Below are 20,122 nucleotides of genomic sequence, written 5' to 3'. Positions count from 1 at the left end.
AGTCTTTTAGTTGATTTTCCGGGGTTCTTTAAGTATACAATCATACCATCTGCAAAGAGTGATAGTTTAGTTTCCTTGTTGCCTGCTTTGATTTCTTTTTCTTCTCTAATTGCTATTGCTAGCATTTCTAGAACAATATTAAATAATAGAGATGATAATGGATATCCTTGCTTTACTCCTGATTTTATTGGCAAGGCCTGTCCCCATTGCAGATGATATTTGCTGATGGTTTTAAATATATACCATTTATTATTTTGAGGAATGGCCCTTCTATTCCTATACTTTCTAGTGTTTTCAATAGGAATGGGTGTTGTATTTTGATGTCTGACTCTTCATGACCCTATTTACAGTTTTCTTGGCAAAGATACTGAGGTGGTTTGTCATTTCCTTCTCCAGCTCGTTTTATGGACGAGGAAGCTGAGGCAAAGATGGTAAAGTGACTTGCCCAGGATCACATAGCTAGGAAGTGTTTGAGGCTAGATTTGAACTCAGAAAGGTGAGTCTTTCTGTCTCCAGGCCTTGAGTTCCAGCCATTGTGCCACCTAGCTGTTTTATATCTCATTTATTCTCTATAAAATCTCATGATTTCCCCAGATTGGGCTGCTTTATACACATACACAAATGCACATATACACACACATATATAAGCACAGGTACACACGAACACACATACATATACACAATATAGAATTACACAGATATTACACACATATACACACAGAAACACACAATATATAAATACATGCGGATATTACATATATATACATGTGTATATATAATATATAAAATACACACAGATGTTACATATACATATGCACATGTATATGTATAAACACACACATAAATACTTGCACACACACAAACAATGTGACATGATGGATAGAGATCTGGCCTCAGAGGCAACACTTCCCTTCAGGTCCTGCCTTGGATACATGCTAGCTGTGTGATCTCTTCATACCTCAGTGTCCTAGGCAACTCTCTAAGCTGCCAAACAAGTGGCGGTCTACAGTGGTAGAAGTTCCTTACAGAACTCCTTACATGGAAGAAGTCCCAGGTCTACATCTATAACCTCTCTATCTGCCTGGCATGTAGGGGATGTTCAGGGAAGACCAGCACCTCTGGCAGGAGGGCTTGCAGAGCCCTTTTCAGGGATGCTCTCCTTTGGTGTTCACCTGACACCCACTTCTGATCTGTGGCTCCAAGAAGCTGTAGTATGTTCAGCAGCTACACCCAAGTAAACTGTCTTGGGAGCAGGCTAAGCCAGGTTGAGGATCACCAATGGGCTTCAAACCCTTCTGTGAGGAATAACCCATATCAGATTGTTTACTGTCTGGGGAAGGAGGAAGAGAATTTGGATTGCAAAGGGTTGGAAAACAATTCTGAAAAAAATTTCTTCTATGTGTAATTGGAAAAAAAAAGAAATGGTTTAAAAAGCAAAACAAAAGCCAACCCCCCCCCAAAAAAAAACCCCAAACTTGTCAGTGAGTTAGGGAGGTGTCTACCTTAGGCATGTGAAGACTTCCCCTGGCAGAAGGGATACATGAGAACAGTTGATTCCAACAGCCGTGAAGGCTTTGGAAGCATGTCTAGGAGTGCTTAGAGGTTAGACATGGAAGAAACCAAAGTCATCTACTGTGTCCCAGGCTATCACCAGTCATCCTGACTTTTGTCGTGCCACTGGACTTTGATGACTCTGGAAAAGAAAGTGAGGCTGAAGACTTTGTGCAACTCTGCCTCACTTAAATCCAGTTTATGCTTGAGTCAAAAGACATCACTCCTCATATTGTCATTTTCATCCTCTTAGAGTACAAAGGACAACAGCCATCTATTTGCCTATTTGCTACCTATCTGTCTATATGCTGTTTTCTCTAATAAAGTGTAAGTTCCATGGGGGCAAGACCTGTTTCATTTTTTGTCTCTGTGTCATCACCAGGGCCTAGCACAGTATTTGGTATTTAGGTAGATATTTAGTAAAATAGCTCATTGTTTACAGCCCCATCTCTATGTACCCATTCCAAAAAGTCAGGTATTCTGAGATTCTCCCTTATTTACTTTCTAATTACAAACCCTGTTGTCACTAGGTAACCCAAATTGGTCCTACCTCACTCACTAGAGTGCTTTGAAATAGCATATCTATCCCTTTCCTCATGAAACTGAAGAATCAGATTAGCTCAAATGCCCATTTGCTATTAAAATCCCCAGGAAATGGATGCCACTGCAAGAATCAGAGAATGAGCTTTAGAGTTTGTTTCAAAATTGTCTGTTTTTCTCTGAAGACTCCTTTTTGAGATAATAAATAGCCAGGAAGAGGCAGAGAACTGGAACCTTCATCTTGGCAATTCTGAGAAGGATTCTTGGTGTCTGAAGGCATAGGGAAATGATGAATAAGTAAATGTTCCTGGGTCAGGGGACTGCTAGAGAACCCTGATTAACAGAAGAGCCACAAAGAGTAAATAATGGATTTGAGGACCCTCAGTACCAAAAGGACCTTTCTCCAGGAATCCCACCTGTTCTCCCCAACCCAATGGTATCAATCTCTCTTCAATTTTTCATAGGACACTTTGTCTATATCTCTTTAACCCATAACATTCTCCCTTGTGCTGTATTTATTTGTATATGTGTTGCATCCCTCTTAAGTAGAACTTAAGCTTCTTGAGTGTAAGAAGTTTATAATTTATTACCTTTATGATCCGTCCCTCCCTCTAGATGTCCGGCACAGTGTCTTGTACTTGTAGGGATTTTTTTCCCTATTTATGGAAATGTTGAACTAAGTCCAAAATGCAATGGTTCAGGGATAGAAGACACACTTTCCAACTCAAGGAACACAGGATCATTCCCAGGTCTGACTTTTCCTTGTTCTTGGCAAAGAAACCCACAAGACATAGACCCTTTCCTCCCTCTTGGTGATTACACCTCAGGCCTCAGGAAATTTTCTGGTCAGACTCATAAAACTGAAGGGGCAAGGTTGGCTGTAGTATGGAGACCCTAGGGTCCAAATTTGGGGCCAAAAGTTATTGGGAAAAAGAGCATGAGTTAGTTCTGAAGGGAACCCCCAAAAGGAAGTGAGAGTCTAGACTCCAGGAGGCTGATGGGAGGTCTGCATTATCTTTCTAGTCAGTGAGAAGTCCTGGTAGTCTTGGTAGGGATTGTCTTGGTTGATTCCCAAACCCCTGATGCCCGACACTAGCATTATTTTTTTTTCCTATTCCTTCTCCATCCAGGGCAGTGTCTCCTGCTGGGATTCACCTTATTTACTGAATTTCCTGTCTTGCCTCATCTTGATAGCAATTACACAGAAAGTATCCCCTTTTCCTCGTATAGGTACAGGAAGGCTCTCACTAAGCCAATATCACAAAGACAGTCCAACCTTTCCCTCTGGAGAACCTTTTAGCACATTTCTACTCAAGTCAAGAGCAGATGGTCCATACCCTAGCTAGAACATCTGGCGGGGCTCTAAGCCCCTAGCTGTTTGGTGCAACATTTACATGTTGGGTCATGGGGGCAACTTTAGGCTCTGATCTGGCCCTTTCATTCTTCGGTTCTCAGTCATCATTTTATTCAAGGAGTCTCAGCTGCTATAACCAGAATTTTGGGTGCTAGATCTGCGGAGCCATACATCAGGCAAGTTGGGCTGACTATTGGGCAGCACAACTGGGCCACCATCAGCGCCACCACCACGGACCTTCCAGGAAGAACTAGTCTGGTGGGAAGCAGGTGAGGATGGGTCATAGACAGTTTCCCGCAGGGCCAGCCACAGAGTCTCACGCTTTCCATTCAGCTGACCCCTTTCTGGAGCCAGGGACCTAGCTACATCTTGCACCTCTGGGGAGGAGACTGCTGAATCGGCTACTGGAGCACTGGGCTCTGAGGCGCTAAGGCAGGTCTCATCAGAGACACTGAGCCCCTCCAGAGAGCTGGCTGAGGAACAGAGGCAGCGAGGGGTCTCCTCTACCTCAGTCTTGGAGGAGTGAGTAGGTGTGACAGGCTGGGCTGTGGGTGGTGGAGTCCCAGCTTCCAAACTCTGCGAGTCCTTCTCAGCCCAGACTTTAGGGGCCGGGCTACTCTCTTTATAAGGAGAGGAGGTCTGTAGAGCTGGGCACTGGCCAAAGACAGCTTGATGGTCCAAAAGTGGCTCCTGGGGTTCAGGCCTCAGAGCTTCCTGGCGGACAGATGGCGCAGGGGCCCGGAGATAGCCGTGACTTTCTTGGAGCTGCAGATCTTCAGACAGCATGGAGGGCCGATGGGACAGCTTGCTGGTGGCCGTGCTCGTATCAAAGCTGTTGCTGCGGCGGCGGGCTAGGGGCTGGAGTTCATACTGTTCTATGAATGCAGCTGAAGAGACCCCAGCAGGCCCTGGGCGATGGCGGCCAGGCTTCTCCTTACCAGGCTCATGGCTTGCATAGTCCCGAGGCAGGCGACCACAGGGCCAGAGGATCTGGCCACAGTTCTTCTCAGGCCCAAAGAAACAACAGAGGGACTGGAAGAAGAAGCTGGCAAAGCCACAGCTGATGCACTTGACCATCATGAGGAAGATGCCCAATTTGCGATAAAGCAGGACTGTGGCAGGCAGCATGAGCACGCCTGCAGAAAAGAGGGCAGAGGCCCCCACTGCGGTGGCACAGCTCATCTGGCGGAGAGAGAATGCCACTCGGCTGAGCCGGTCTGGGTGGGGGCAGAGGTGATAGGAGATGCAGTAGTTCACCGTGAAGTCCACGGAAAGTCCCACAGCAACTGAAAGAAAGAGAGACTCAGCGGCGTTGAGCTGCCACTCCAGAAGCACCAATAGCCCCAGCGTCAGCATCACAGTGCCGGCAATGGCTGTCACAGAAAACAGACTGAGCAGCACATTCCAGGTGCCTAGCAGGAGTATGGCAAAACACAGGGCAACGGCCAGGCCCAGGACCACCACAGGCTCTGTGCTCAGGCTGTGCTGGAGGCTGTAGAGGTCTAGGTGGCTGGTGAACCAGCCATTGCGCAGGCCACCAGGGGCTGTACTCAGCTCTCCCTCCAGCCAGCGGCTTACTTCAAGGTAGAAGCGATGGGTTTGGCTGTAATCCACACTATAGTAGAAGTTCGTTTGAAACTGCAGGACCAGAGCGACCAGATTGCCGTCAGCATCAAACCGAGGCCCCAGGTCCCTGTCCCCATCAGGGCTCTGTTCCAGGGTCATCATCTTGAGGCAATGCAGGAAGAGCTGGGGACCAAAGGGGAAATGGAAATGGCCACAGCACAGGCCAGGGCCGTGGTAGGCACAGCGATGGCCAGCCATCCACCGTTGTAGTTCTTCCACAAAACAGAGAGTGGACTCCCCCTCCTGCTCACCATAGTAGAAACTCTGATTGCGAGCTCGGTGGCAAAGGGTCAGCAGCCATCGCTGGGCCTGGGGACCACGGGCTGAGAAAGTTGGGTCACTCACCAGAGTGCCATTGCTGCGGGGGTCCAAGGGATCAGCTGTGTCTACTGGGAGGATGCCCCACACCATTGCCACGGGCATATGTCCCCCCTCTCCCTGAGGCAGGCGTTCAAACATGAATTGTTGACGGTATTCAGCATCGAAGCGCTCAAAGGGGTGGCTAGGTCGGAAGACTTGACCCCTAGGCATTGTCAGAGTGGGGAGCCGCAGCCGTGGACTGAAGCCAGCGATGTATGCCCCTCCTGCTGCCAGGGCAGCAAACCAGCAGATCCAGATATAGCGAAACTTAATAACACTACAAGGTAGCAACCTCTGGAAGAGCAGATGGGAGGTGCCCATTAGGGCCCGCTGAAGGGCATGAAGGTGCCGCTGCAGGGCCAAAGCTAACCTCCGGTGTCCACTGCCACCCCAATAACCCCGCGGCCGGTCTGCACAGCTAGGGGCTACGTAACGCTCATACAGCACCATGGAGGAGGGCAACCAGGTGAGCATGAGGGCCAGGTTGACCAGCACAGCAGTTCCCATATAGATAGCAAAGCATCGTATGGCAGTTAGATGACTCAGGTAGCTGGCATAGAAGGCTGTGCCTGTGGTGAGACCAGAGACCAAGAGCAAATAACCAAAGTGATGCATGGTATGGCTGACCCTTTGGGGGAGCCCAGAGGAGGGGAGCTGGCCCTTGCTGAGACTCCACAGGTCAAAGAAGACTAGGGTATGATTGGCACAGATGCTGCTCAGCAAGACAATAGCAGTCAGATTGACAAAGGGAAAATAGGCCAAACGGAAAGCCACCCGGTACAGGAAGAAGGCAACTAGCAGGGATCCTATCACTACTAGCAACACCATAAGTGTGATAAAGAGGGAGCGGAGGTAGAGGGAGATACTGAGAAAGATGGCACCAAGAGCCAACACAGGGTACACTGTGTCCCGTGCTAGGTAGTGCCGAAAAAGCTGCTGCTTGAGGCCTAGGTCCATTCCTGTGATGGAAGTATAGTTGTCAAAGAGTTCCCAGGAAGAGGCCAGATTGTCCAGGTATATGCCCATCATGGAGGCCCCCTTCTTGGTAGGCAAGAAGAGAAGACTATACTTGAGGGAGGGCACCTGGTAGTCAGCAGTCTGGGGGCTCAGGAAATCTCGATCGACCAGGAAGTGCAGGAGCTGGTAGATGGCACTGACTCGGGCACACTTTTCAGGCACATGAGTACAGTGTGGGTTCTTTTCTCGTTGGGTACCCAGGCAGGCAGGCACCAGGGCACCATGGTGGTAGTAAGGGGCACAGGCTCGGAGAAGGGCCAGTGTGCGAACAATGTCACCTTGGTTGATGTCCAGGCATGAGGAGCGGTTATAGAGCATAGCAATGTAGTTGCCCAGGGACCAGCTGGGGCAGCACTCATTGGCTGAGGTGCGCTGACATAGATCCATGAAGTGGGCATGGGAGCGGATCTGCAGAGGGACAGCAGTTGAAAGTCTCAGGAAGCTGGAACAGCTCTGATGGGGCAGCCCAAGAATTAGACTCACCCCCTTGCCTTCCAGAAAGCTATAGAGGAGGAGGCTTGGGAGAATGGGACCAATGTCCTCAGCTTTCACCTAATGTTAAATCACCAAGTGACCACCTCACTTCTGTCTGAGAAAAGAAGCCTGTCTCTGAGGAATGGAGGCTTTCAAGGACACTTTGGAGAACCCCATGAATAGGATATTTTCTTGGCCATTTAACTGGGGAGGGTGGAATGGGAGAGGGGTAGAGGGAAACAGGCAGACACAGTCAAGACAGGAAGAATAGAGGGTGAAGATAAGCAGAATGCCAGGAGCAAGGTTTGTACTTTACACTGAATTTCACATTTAGAAAAGGATCAGCTGCCTCTGAGGAAAAGCTTTTTCTTTCCCAACTGGCTGTCCATTACTCTGTACCAACCCCAGAAGTGACTGAATTTCAGTTTGCATCAAAATGAGAAATCAGAACTGTTGCCACCATGTCCCAGTCAGACCTGGTTCTCTTTTCTGAGGGGATCTTGGTGTTCAGAGCCAGGTCTCCAATCCTCCCTTCTCTTCCTCCCTCTCCATACCCTCTACACACACCGAGATGGCTCACCTTCTTCTGCTCAATTCGACACATGGACTGAATGGCTTGCAGATTCCATAGGCTGCCGGCCGTGGTGGACATGAACACCAACTGAGAGTAACTCTTCTCTGCAATACAATCTCCAAGAACTTAACCCTCCAGTCTTATGGATCCCTCAGGACCCTATTTGGGACCCTAATATCCCCAAGGGGGGAGGAGGACAGGAGTGAATCATCCCTATCTGTGTGATCAATGGAGAAATTAAGGCACAAAAAAGGGAAAAGATTTGCCCAGATTTGCAAGACAAGGCAGGAAAGGGGGGAAATGGTTCTGATTCATAGTACCCTCTCATTGCTCTGCTAGCCCCAGGTAGAGTAGGGACTTGGGATTTTCCTTAAAGAGAAACTGAGGCTGACCCCATTTCCTCTTGAATGGGAATCAAATTATTACTGGGGGGTTGCAGAGTCCCTGTCAATCCAGGGACAGATGTCCATACCTGGCTTTAAGATGAGATTCTTGGGACATTATCTTTCTTTGGCATACCTTAATGTTCATTCTTCTAGTTCCCAATCCTTTAACTGTGTCCTATGACTATGGAGAATAGTCTTTTTTCCCCCTTTAAACCCTTACCTTCTGTCTTAGGATCAATACTGTATATTGCTTACAAGGCAGAAGAGAAGTAAGATCTAGGCAATGATGGTTAAGTGACATGCCCAGAGTCACATAGCCAGGAAGTGTCTGAGTCCAGATTTGAACCCAGGACCTCCCATCTCTAGGTTTGGCTCCAGATCCACTGAGCCACCTGGCTGTCCCAAGGAATAGTCCCCTTAAGGGAGCTAGCTCAGGGGAACAGAAAGTAGCCCAAGCTGTCTTGCTAGAACCAGGAAATTCAGTAGCTCTTGCAAGCTCAAACAGCTCTGGTCCCAGATTTTTAAAAAAATACACTTTAGGAATCTTCTGAGAAAACAGTTGACTGGGTACAATGAGTTCCATTTTCACTGGTGGAGTCCCACTTCTCTTACTCAGGTCTCTTGCCTAGATCCTGCCTTTCCTCTCTAACCAATGCTTCTGATCCTTTGCTGCTCAGGCTCTCTGCCTGGGTCTCTTAACCTACTCTCTCAGACTCTGCTTTTGATCTCTGCTGACTAACTTCCCAGGACATCATGGACCCGTTGCTTTATGAATTGCCTCTTCTTTGTCTACGTTGAGTCTCATGAACTTGACCAATGACTTAACTGACAGTACCTGCCCACTGGCCTCATTTCCTCATTTTGTTTCACCAAAATATATATATTTTTAATAAACCCTCACCTTCTGTCTTGGAATCAATACTGGGTACTGGTTCCAAGGCCGAAGAGTGGTAAGGGCTAGGCAATAAGGGTCAAGTGACTTGCCCAGGGTCACACAGCTAGGAAGTATCTGAGGCCATATTTGAACCTAGGACCTCCCAATTCTAGACCTGGCTCTTAATCCACTGAGTCACCCAGCTACCCCCGTTTCACCAAAATCTTGATGCTGCTCCTCATTGCTAACCCTCACCTGCTCCCATCTTTGCTGTTGTCAAAGTTCCAGGAAAAAAAATTCTGTGGCAGGGAAGGGGAACTTGAGTCAGGGTCTTGCTTAAACTAGAGTTGGGGTGGGGGGAGGAAGGAGGGAAGTAAAGAGAATATGGAGGGGCTGTGTTCTGTCTAGATACCAAGTCAAATGTGCAGAAAATTAAACAGGAATACAACCTTGAATTTCTGGTAAAAGGATGAGAAGCAGCATTGACCAGAGAAGGCTTAGAGATAATGAATGTCCTATTTGGGAAGGCAGGATGGGGTTAGGTCAGTTAGACTAAGAGAGTGGGAGGGTTTGGTGAAGATGCCACTCACCTGGAGGGCCACAGAAGAAGCCATCCTGCCCTCTGTCTTCCCAGGGCTCCACCATCCTACGAGGTCGGGCCAGCCCTTCCTGGGGACTGCTCCAGTCCATGGGGCTCATGGTAATAGAACTATCAGAACTGAGGTAGAGAGAGAAAGTTCCCATCCCAGGGAAGCCATCAACAAGGACAGATAATGAGTAAGGGCTTAACTGATTGACTCTTAACTCAAGGAGAGGGGACCAAGAAGATACAGGTCAGCAGGGCTGTGTGGTCACAGTTCCTTCAGTAAACACAAAGGATATGTGCTACTGCCTTTTTAGAGGTTACTCGAGTGTGTGTGTGTGTGTGTGTGTGTGTGTGTGTGTGTGTGTGTGTGTATGACCATAGTAAGCATGTGGTCTTACAAGGACATAGATATCCCACCCTCCATGTAATGTGGCCCGTACCTATTCAGGTCAGGATCGGGGGTTAATGAGAACACCTTCCTGTGGCCAGTGAGTTCTTGCACGATTCTCCAGACTGCCAGTTTTCGCCCAATGTCTGTGTCTCGAGGCTCAAAGCCCTGCAGTGAGGTTCACAAGAAGGACAGAATTGATGGGGTGTGGGGATAACTCATCCAACTAGAATTTCCTCTTTTCCTCTCCTTCCTAGTTCCACAAGCCATCATCCTTTTGTCTATTTCCCATTCTCTGGATCCCTGCTTCCCTAATGCAAAGACCAAAAGAGATGAAGCCCACCTGGATCACCTGACAACTGAGTAGCAATCTCTTTATCTTGAATGTTTCCCTTTTTCTCCAACTTTCTGCCATTCCCTCCAACTCTTTACCCAGGCACTATTTTCACCCAGTTGACTCTACCCCATCTTTCTCTGTCTTGTGGGAAGAAGAGAAGTGGCAAGAGCCTTTCCCTCCGTGTCCTTCTGTCACTCACCAGTAAGGGCTCCGAGAAGTCAGGCATCTGTCCCCCCAGCAGCCCAGCTATTGTACAGAGCAAAACTGTGGTCAGGCACACCAGCAGCACAGCCAGGGGCCACTCAGCAATCAGCTGGGAGTAGCTGGAAGGGAGGGGAGCCAGGGCATGAGCGGGAGTTCCATACCCCCTGGTCCCCTGGGACTCGGCAGAGGAAAGTTCCTCAGGGGAGGAGAGTAAGGGTATATCCTGGTTATGTTGCTTTAATGTGTTTCCCAGAGTGTGCTCCATGCAATGCATAAAGTGACTAGAGATTCTATGAGAACCTTTTAATGCTAGTGAGTCATTCAAATGGGGGTCATTCTTTCAAAAGCTCAGTACAAGGGACTGTGCTGAGCCACAGGTTACCCTTCCTGTCCAATCTCATTGGTGTTCAGGGGTTCATCAGGGAAAAGCACAATCCTGGGTGAGAGGAGCCTCCCTCCCACTGCACAAATGGGCCATATATGTATACCCCACCTCCACCTCTAAAGGTGAAAAAGAGCAGAAGAGATTCTTCAGCTTCAAGGTTGATTTTTGCCAACATTCATTCCCTAGGTGTGGATAGCAAGCCAATGTACTCATTGTAATACTCTCACATGCTTTGATAACCCCAAAATGTTCTGTGGCTAGTAGATCGGGAAATAGTCATAGGGGAAAATTAGAGTCAAGAAAGTGACAGGGAGAACATGGGGTACAAGTCATCAGAGGAAGAACATGATGAGAGAGATAGGAAAGAGTAAAGGAAGACACAGTTCCTACCTCCTTGGCATCCGAAAAGTCTGCTCATGCCTGTAGATGAGAAAGACATCTAATTGGAAAATTCCTTCTTTCATAGGAGTGGGAAGCATGGCATCAGTCTTTTCAGTTCTTTACCAGCTCTTCCCATCCAGATCCTAAATCTTTCTTCAGCTGCATTCAAGTGTTTGTTCTCCATTCTGGAGTCCTATCCCCAGCATCCCTGTACCCCTGAACCCCCATATCCCAGGAGTTCTAAGGCCTGGGCTCTCAATTCCTGGCTTAATCTCATGGACAGAGGACAGGTATTGTCTTCTTTGTTTCTCCACCCCATCCTACAGTACCCTAGCTCTCTCCTTACCTGACGCTTACCACGTGGTGCTGCACAGGTCTGGGCTTCCAGGAGCCCTCCCTCTGTGAGGGAACAGGGGAAGGGCTGAGACTAGAGTGATGGGAGCACAGGGCAGTTCTGTCCCCAGGCCCAGGCAAGGTGTAGCTACCTCGGTACTCCTGCTGGGCTCTGGGAAAAGGGAATCGGGGAGGACCTGGGGGACTAGATAAGTTCTGACCCTGGGGTTGGAGGGTATTTGAGACTGGTAATGGACCAGAAGAGATGAGGGGTGTGGTAACTGGGTAACGGTGGAGAGGGCATCTTCTCTCCTGGCTTGGATCAGGTCCTGGGGCCTCTGTTCGAGACCTAGAGAGAGAGAGAGAGAGAAAGAGAGAGAGAGAGAGAGAGAGAGAGAGAGAGAGAGAGAGAGAGAGAGAGAGAGAGAGAGAGAGAGAGAGAGAGAGAGAGAGAGTGCAAAGGAGAATCAGGCCTGGAAGGCAGAAGCAGAAGTCAGTGAGACCAACCCAGGGCCATATAAGGGTCCCTTCAATTTCAGCATTGCTGGGGAAGCATGGATAAACAACTAGTAGTAGGTCTAGAGTCTTGTGTCCTTTTTTGGATAGTTAATCTCTGGAAAGTGGAAGGTGGATAATAAGGAATGGGAATAGATGGAGGGACCCTGGTTTCCTTGTATTCAACCGAGTTTTAAGCCTCAACCTTTTGCTATGTAGGCAAAGGATTTGTTTTATTATGGTGTGGTCAGCTTGGGCGGCTTGGGTTTGATTTTTAATTTTTTGAAATTGTATAACTAAAGCATACATTTGACCATGTCATGCTCAAAAATTGTCAGTGGCATAACATTTATTTATAGTACAAATATTAAATCCTCAGGCTAGCATTTATTTCATTTTTTTTAAACCCTTGCCACTATCCCCAAAGGCCTATAAAATTGTGTATACTCTTTGATTCAGACCTATTCATGCCAAAATATTTATAGCTGCTCTTTTTGTGATGGCAAAGAAATGGAAACTAAGGGATATGCCCATCAACTGAGGAATGACTGAACAAATTGTGAAAGGGTTGGGAGGACCAAGTGAATCAGAGATGTCAGGGGTTTGGTACACCCTATTGTTGGAGGGGAAAAGGCAGGATCTTTTTCTTCCTAGGGTGAACTGGAGCAGGGGTTAAGGATTATCTCTAGAGAGAAGAAAGATGTCTTCTCTTTCTCTTTCTTCTCAAGCCATGTCAGACAGACAATAACCCTTGAGTACCTCTGTAGGCACAGCTGATGGGAAGAGATGTCTGTTCCCCTTAACATTAACTACTGAGGACAGGTTTTAATATGCCTTCCTCAATGGAGAATATGTGACAATCCAAACTTGGGCTTTTCACAAAAAGGGACTGAACTCAAGCTGTGAGCTCTGTCCCCACTTTCCCAACCCTCTTCTTTTATTAGTGATAGGCCAAACCCAAATCTGATTATAATTGAAAATTTATTGAAGGGATGGGGTATGGTAAGGTTGGGAGAAGGATGGTGGGAGAGGATGCCCTGTCAAAACTATTTTCACAGCAGTTGGATTTCAAGCCAAGGCTTGAGGCCTCAGTGCCTCAGCCCCCTTTCTCAACTGACTGCTTTCTTATAAATTACTATACTACTAAAATTTAAATTAAATCACTATAATCAGTTCAAGGATGACAAAGGGAAACCCAGAAAGAAGTAAGAAAGCTGGCTCAGTTTTTGAGAGAGTCCAAGCTAAACTTCTGAGTCAGTAGTTCTTGCTGGAAGATGGAGGAAAGTAATAGAAGACTCCTTGAAGAAAGCAGCTTCAAAGATAGGCAGGAAAGTCTGGGTCTTCTCTCTCTTGTGGCTTCTGATATCCCTCAGCCACTCAGCTTCCAGTACAGGCTAGAAGTCCTGGGGTTGTCCAGAATTCTCCTCAGCTAACTGTTCTCTACCCACAATCCTTTGCTGTCCCAAACTGCCACCTCTGTGCCAGTCCGTCAAAACATAGAGATCTTCCAAGATTCCTTGCCATCCTTACACCATCAACTGAGGAATGGCTGAACAAACTGTGGCATATGAATACTATTGTGTTGTAAAGAATGATGAACAGGATGATTTCAGAAAAAGATGAAAAGACCTCCATGAACTGATGTAGAGTGAGGTAAGCAGAACCAGGAGCAATAATGTATAATAATCAACTGTAAAAGACTTAGCTACTCTCAGCAATACAATGATCCAGGACAGTTCTGAAGGATTTATGATAAAGAATGCTATCTACCTCCAAAGTATTCTTTCACCACAATGACCAATATGGAAATATGTTTTGCATGATCATACATGTATACCTCAGATCAAATTGCTTACTATCTCTGGGAGGAGGGAGAAAAGAGAGGGAGGGAGACAATTTGGATCTTATAAATTTGGAAAAATTTGTGTTGAAAATTATTGCATATAATTGGAAAAAATATAAAAATAAAAAATAAAATCCTTACCTTCTGGGGCAGGTAGGTAGCTGCTCATAGGCCAGCATTTAAAGCTCACCACAATTTAGGTCTTGCTTAACTTTCAAGTTTTAATTTATTTGCCTTCTCTCCTTTCCAATTGAATTGACCTATGAGTTGCTTGCAATACAGGACATTCCATATTTTATCTCTTCTGCAAAGACCACCTCCCTTGTCTGGAATTTTCTGTCCTCTTAACTCAGATTCTTAGAATTCCTAGTTTACTTTAAATTGTAGTTTAGCTGCTATATTCAGCAAGAATATTTTCATAAGACTTTCCTCCCTTCTACAAAGTTAGTAGTAATTTCTACCTCTTGAAATTATTCTGTTTACATATCTGTATACATGTTGTGTCTCCTTAGTAGACTATAAGCTCCTTGAAGGCAGGGATAGTTTCATTGTTATTTTCATATTCCATCTAGTACATCATCTCGCACATGGTACAATTCATTGAACTGAATTGAATTAAATTTGAGAGGAGAACCTGCATGATGAATTGACAGCTGATCTCGGAATCAAACATCCTGTGTTCAAATCCTACTTCTGGCATACACTAGCTATGTGGGCCTGGGATGATCACTTAATCTCTCAGGGTCCCCAAGCAACCTCCTTACACTATGTAGATTGCAGAACAAATGCCCATCAGCATTAGTGGAAGTATTTTTCTCACCAAGAATTTCTTATACCAATGAAATAGCAGGTCTGATCCAATAAGTTCATTAAATTGAGTGGATTCAGGGTTGTTCAGCGGAAGTAGCATCAGCAAATATCATTTTTTAGTCTCATGGGTAGAATTGTTCTGGAAACTGCTTGGAGACAGTCTCTGCTCATCATGTATAAGTAGAACTTAACAGCATTTAGAGACAAGTGGACTGATGAAAAGAAACCATGAGGCTGTGTGATTCTATGTAAATCACTTAACTCCATTTGCCTAGGTCTTGCCATTCTTCGGTTCTACAATTGATACTAAGGCAGAAGGGAAAGAAAAAGAAAGTATGAGGACTTGTATGATATGCTCTGATTGCAGGGATTGAAGGGAGCCTCATTGGAAGTAGACTTGGCTGAGGGGGTTTCTTTCCTAGCACTACTGGGAATCCTCTTTGCCTTGTGGAGTGATCAGATCCCTTGAATGAGCTTGCTTTGGTTCTTATTTCAAAGCCAACACTGCTGCTTTATTGGAGAGACTGAACCAAGGTTCTGGTTAGTCTGGAATGGGGAAAATAGAGGGGGAAGAGAGAGAAGCAAGAAGGCAGTATGTGGAGGGGATGTGTTCTGTCCAGACACGAAATAAATGGGTAGAAAATAAAAGATGAACTCATTTTTGTCTTTCCAGTGGAAAGGTGGCTAATGTTGTTGACCACAGAAGGCTTAGAGGGAATGTGTTCTATTCTTAGGGGAGTAGTTGGAGAGCAGAACCACTTTCCTTCTGTACTGTGATGGAAGACAAATGTCTTCTTCAAGATCAGAAATCTGATTGACACATAGGGAATAGTGGGGAGCAAGTGGAAGAAGAAATGGAAAGTGGTCTGTAGAAGATTTCTACTTAAGACTTAGAGTGCTGAATTTGACTTTTTCTGGGTGGCAAGTGCCCAGTATGGGCCTTGATTTCATTTCCATAAATACTAGGATTATCATTTCAATCTCAGTACCCAGGAAGAATCGAGGAGAATATCCAGAGTCTAAGCATCCATATGAGGAGGAGGAGATGATTTGCAATTTTATGCTCTGTTCACCTCAATAAACACTATTATAAGTAACCCACCTGGTACTACCTTTTTTTTAAAAGTCTCTTTTGTCCTTTCTCTTTCAGGTTTTACTTAGATCCTCACTTCAAAAAGTACCCTTTCCCTCCCATTCCCAGGATTCCTAATGCCTTCTATTTATTCTGCTCCTTGGTAAGGGGTTGAGGAGAGGAGACCTTAGTTCCCTTCGTTTCTGTTTTTCCTTCCCCAGAAATCTCAACTCCTAACACTCAATCTGGCAAAATTTGAGAACCCATCCATCTTCTACTGGTATTACAGCCAAACCTTCTGTGCTTTCTCTGCTTTCCTGTATTTAAAGAGTCAAACGCTATACTTTTTGAAGGAAAATCTTTCTCAAACCCCAAACTCGTTTATTCTCTATTCCCTACTCCCACAGATCATTTGGCTTGATCCAGTAATAATAAGAATTAACTACTTTAACCTCTTCTTCCTTAGAAGGATGATCTCTTCTTGTCCTCTGAGTTCCCAGGAAAGAAGTCTAAGATTATGATGATTAATTTCCTGGATTTATCTGCCTGACTTAGAGGGATCCAGATGATCCCTCTAAGTCAGGCAGATGAATGGAGGAAAACATACCATATATATTGACTTCATCCCAGAAACCAAAGGAGGTAATGGTCATTGTCTTCCTGACTACAAGTCTATCATTCTTTCTATTATGGCACCTATCAACACATATAGATGGGGAATGATGGGTATGCAGGTGTATTTCATTCATCAATTAATTTATTAAAGTATCGACTATGCGCCAGGCACTATGCTAAGCACTGGATGAAACCAAACTTGATAGAAGCAAAATGTTGTAAAAATATTTTATTTCCTCCTTAAGTTTAATAATTATAATGGCCCGAGGAACTGTTTTAAAAGACCCTGTGGTGAAATAGAGTGAAATGTAGGTTTTTATGTAATCTAAATAATCACCCCTAATTTCCATCTTGGGGCAGTTAGGTGGAACAGTGAATAGAGTGCCAGGCCTGAACCCAGGAAGACTCAAATTCATAAGTTCAAATCCAGCCTCAGACTACCAACTGTATGACCCTGGGCAAATGTCTTACCCCTGTTTGCCTCAATTTCTTATCTGTAAAATGAACTGGGGAAGAAAATGGCAAACCACTTCAGTATCTTTGCCAAGAAAACCCCCCAAGATATGATTGGGGATGTAGATGCTAAATGATCATCCTAGTGCAAACATCAACAACATGAAAATGGGTTTTGACCAAGGACACATGTAAAACCCAGTGGAATTGCAATTAGGCTACAGGAAGGGGTGGGGAGGGGGGAGGGAGGGAAAGAATATGATTCTTGTAACCAAGGAATAATGTTCTAAATTGACTAATTAAATTTTTTTTTCAAAAAAATCCCCCAAAAGAGATCACAAAGAGTTGGATGTGACTGAAATGACTGAATAAGAACAACATAGTAACAGCAATTCCTGTCTTGTCTAGATGGTCTTGTGATTGGGTTCTCTTAAAACCATCATCCTGACACTCTTCAGTCTCCTTGGGGAAGACTTAGAAGTTCTTTTCATCAATGCTAAAACTTATTTGTTCTATGTTTCTTTTTCCTTTTTCTGAATGCCTTAACTATTGTTCATTTTTTCCCGCAATTTCCCAAGCTAACTTGTATTGTAGTTTTTTTTTGTTTGTTTGTTTAACATGTTTTTCCTTCTTGCTAAACTGTAAGATTCATGAGGGAAGAAACTGTTGTGCTCCCTATGGTGTCAAGAAGAGTGCCTTTCATATTGTTTTTCATCCATTCCCTCAAAACAATAACTTTATAACAATAAATGAATCTAGAAAAATGTAATAATAGGCAACCAGGTCTCTTTTCTCCTCCCCCACTCCCTCCCTCCCACCCAGGCAATAGATGTCTGATTTAATAGTGGCCTTCTAGAGACAATGCCTCTGCATTTTATGTTTAGAGCAAAGGAGTGACACTATTTTCTTGTCAAGTTAGAAAGGAGAGCAGGACTATGGTAGAGGGAGATATCTGAGAACAAAAGTGAGACTTTTCAGGGGTTCCTAACTATATGGTATCTATTACTATCCACTCAGCCTTTAGTTAGCTCTGGCCATATATACACAAGAAATAATTCATATGTGAAGGGAAGGGCCTCACAGTTGACTTTAAGCATCAAAGCAAGTTGTAGATTTGCTTCTCTGTGTCGTGAATCCTGGGTCATTTCCAGAGCAATCATTCTTTCCAGCAGTGCCAGGTGCAGTTCTGAGACCCTAAGTCTGCTTACCTGTGCTCAACTTTGTATATGTGACTGCCATAGATGGGGAAAACACTCAAATAAACAAAATCATAGGGACATGCAACTTGTCAAAGTGAGGAACAAAGATAAAGAGCCAGATGTTTATAAATGAGGGCCAAATGCACACCCACAGGGTCACATCCACATGCACATGCTTCCCTACAAAATCATGTAAGCAGAGGCTCATAAGCTCATCCCCTGACAGATGGCCACAGAGGGTGGATGTATTTTCTGAGGAGATGGAGGGCAAGGTATAAAGAGCTGGGAGTGACAGAAGTGGGAGGAGGGAGGCTGGAACTAGGGGACCCCAGAAGGGTTAGGAGTCTTGAGTGAAGCAGATAGCTCGGCCACAGGGTGGGATGAGGAAGATGGGCAGGACTGGAGGTGGGGGCAGGGAGGAATGTTGAGATTGAGGAAAGACATGCAGGAGTAAAGAGGGAGTGGTGTGTATGGGGGATGGCAGGGAGGAGCGAGTGGAAGTGATGATGGGGAACTATGGGAGGGGGTCTGGGGGTTGGGGAAGGCGAAGAGAATGTATGAAGGCTGCAGGCAGATGTCCGGGGTGTGGGAAAGGTTTCATGAAGATGTGGGAGGTTGGGTTGGGTCATGGTCTGCCTTACCTATCTAGGGGACCGCTCTCTGGAGGTAGGTGCTGCTCTTCGGGAGGCTGCTCCCCAATGGGGTCAAGGGTGGATAAGGATTCCGGACCCTGGCTAGGGCCGCTGCTGCCCGAGCTCTCCATGCCCGTGGGCGGCGCCGCTGTCTGATCTCTGGTGCTGAAGCGGCGGTGGCGGCTGCTTCACTGCGCCTGCGTTTAGCCGAGGCTGTCCCAGTCAATGGGCGTGGGTCGGGGAAGGACCCAGCCAATGGACCCTAAGCCAGGTAGGGTGGGGCGGAGCCGAGCCGAGGGCGCTGGTTCCCTTGGGTGCAGATTTGAAGCTCTCAGCCCAGAAACTCTCGAGTCAAACTAGAACCCATAACTTAGCCCTCTCAGTGGGAGCCAGGATGGAGATCTGGGCGTTGGGAACCAGGACTCCTGTATACAGTTTTCTCTGGAAGCAGCTTTCATGAATTCACTTTGTCGTGTGGGATACTGGGAAAACTACGTTTGGTGGGCAGCTAGGTGGTTCAGCGGATAGAGCACCAGGTCTAGAGACGGGAGATACTGGGTTCAAATTTGGCCTCAGACACTTCCTAGCTGTCTACTTTCCCGAGCAAGCCACGTTAACCTGTTTACCTTAATAACTGGAGAAGGAAATGGCACACCACTCCAGAATCTTTGCCAAGAAAATCCCAAGGGCGGTATTGATGTGCCATGGTCCACAGGGTCAGGAGGAGTCAGACACGGCGGATACAAACAAGTATGCATTATTTCATCCACCTAACCAGAATTGTTCCCATGGACAATGTTTCTAGCAGTGAAGGAATTTCTTATTTGAGTACAGGGACAGTGGAAAATAGGCTTGTGTGTGGTGCCATTATTCTGGACAACTAGAGGTCAGCATGAGGATACTGAGATGGAAATGGAGAGTGAAGGAGAGAGTATGTGTGTGTTAGAAATGTGATCAGATAAGTGGAATATATGTGTTCAGTTTTAGGCACCATATTTTATGAAGACCATTGAAAATAAAGACATTGACCAAGATGTTGAAGGGCCTAAAGCTATACTCTTAAGGATTGATTGAGAGAACTGGGGATGCTGGATTAATTCAATTCAACAACCATTGATTGAGAACCTACTGTCTTAAGTCCAGGAATTGTTCTAGGTACTGGAGCCTGCAGAAGAGAAGGCTTAGGTATAGAAGACTGCCTTCAAAGATTTTGGAGTGCTGTCAAGTGGAAGTAGAACCATCTAGCTTCCCCTATGGGACTTATGAGAATTGGACTTCAAGCTCATTGACCTGTAGAATGAATGTTCTACTCTCCTTTTTTTTTTTTTTAAGTTAAGTCAACATTTGACAGGCTCCATCCTTGAAGCTCCTCTCTTATTTGGCTCTGTTTTTCAAACAGTGGCTCAGCAGTCACAACTTTCATTTCTTTTTTTTTTTACTTTCTTTTTTGAAAATTCAAATACATTTTATTTTTTCCAATGACATGTAATAATAATTTTCAACATGTGTTTTCTGAAATTATAAGTTCTAAACCATCTTCCTTCCTCTTTCTCTTCCCTTCCCTCTCTTGGATGGTAAGCAATTTGATCTGGGTCATATGTGTATTATCATGCAAAAATCACTTCCATATTAG

General features: G+C 45.6%; 1 protein-coding gene across 1 annotated transcript; it reads right to left on the bottom strand.

Annotated features, from left to right (window-relative positions):
• Positions 1-2,652: 2,652 nt before the first annotated feature.
• On the bottom strand, positions 2,653-18,704 carry DISP2 (dispatched RND transporter family member 2). Its single transcript, XM_001381018.3, has 8 exons — positions 18,499-18,704; positions 11,384-11,719; positions 11,047-11,076; positions 10,267-10,390; positions 9,783-9,898; positions 9,347-9,474; positions 7,503-7,600; positions 2,653-6,856 (listed from the first exon to the last, which is right to left on the bottom strand). Exons 1-8 carry the CDS (start codon positions 18,618-18,620, stop codon positions 3,569-3,571), a joined length of 4,242 nt encoding a protein of 1,413 aa, XP_001381055.1. The 5' UTR covers positions 18,621-18,704; the 3' UTR covers positions 2,653-3,568.
• Between the last annotated feature and the right edge of the window lie 1,418 nt (positions 18,705-20,122).

Source organism: Monodelphis domestica, chromosome 1, assembly GCF_027887165.1.
Source record: "Monodelphis domestica isolate mMonDom1 chromosome 1, mMonDom1.pri, whole genome shotgun sequence".
Lineage (NCBI taxonomy): Eukaryota > Metazoa > Chordata > Mammalia > Didelphimorphia > Didelphidae > Monodelphis > Monodelphis domestica.
Note: the sequence above shows the minus strand (reverse complement) of the source record. Positions and strands in the feature narration are given on the sequence as shown.

Excerpts from the sequence above, each read along its gene's own strand:
- DISP2 (XM_001381018.3), bottom strand. The coding sequence starts at position 18,620 with ATGGAGAGCTCGGGCAGCAGCGGCCCTAGCCAGGGTCCGGAATCCTTA. Across the intron at positions 9,899-10,266 it reads ACTTCTCGGAGCCCTTACTG|GGCTTTGAGCCTCGAGACAC; the intron begins GTGAGTGACAGA and ends ACCTCACTGCAG. Across the intron at positions 6,857-7,502 it reads GTCGAATTGAGCAGAAGAAG|ATCCGCTCCCATGCCCACTT; the intron begins GTGAGCCATCTC and ends GTCCCTCTGCAG.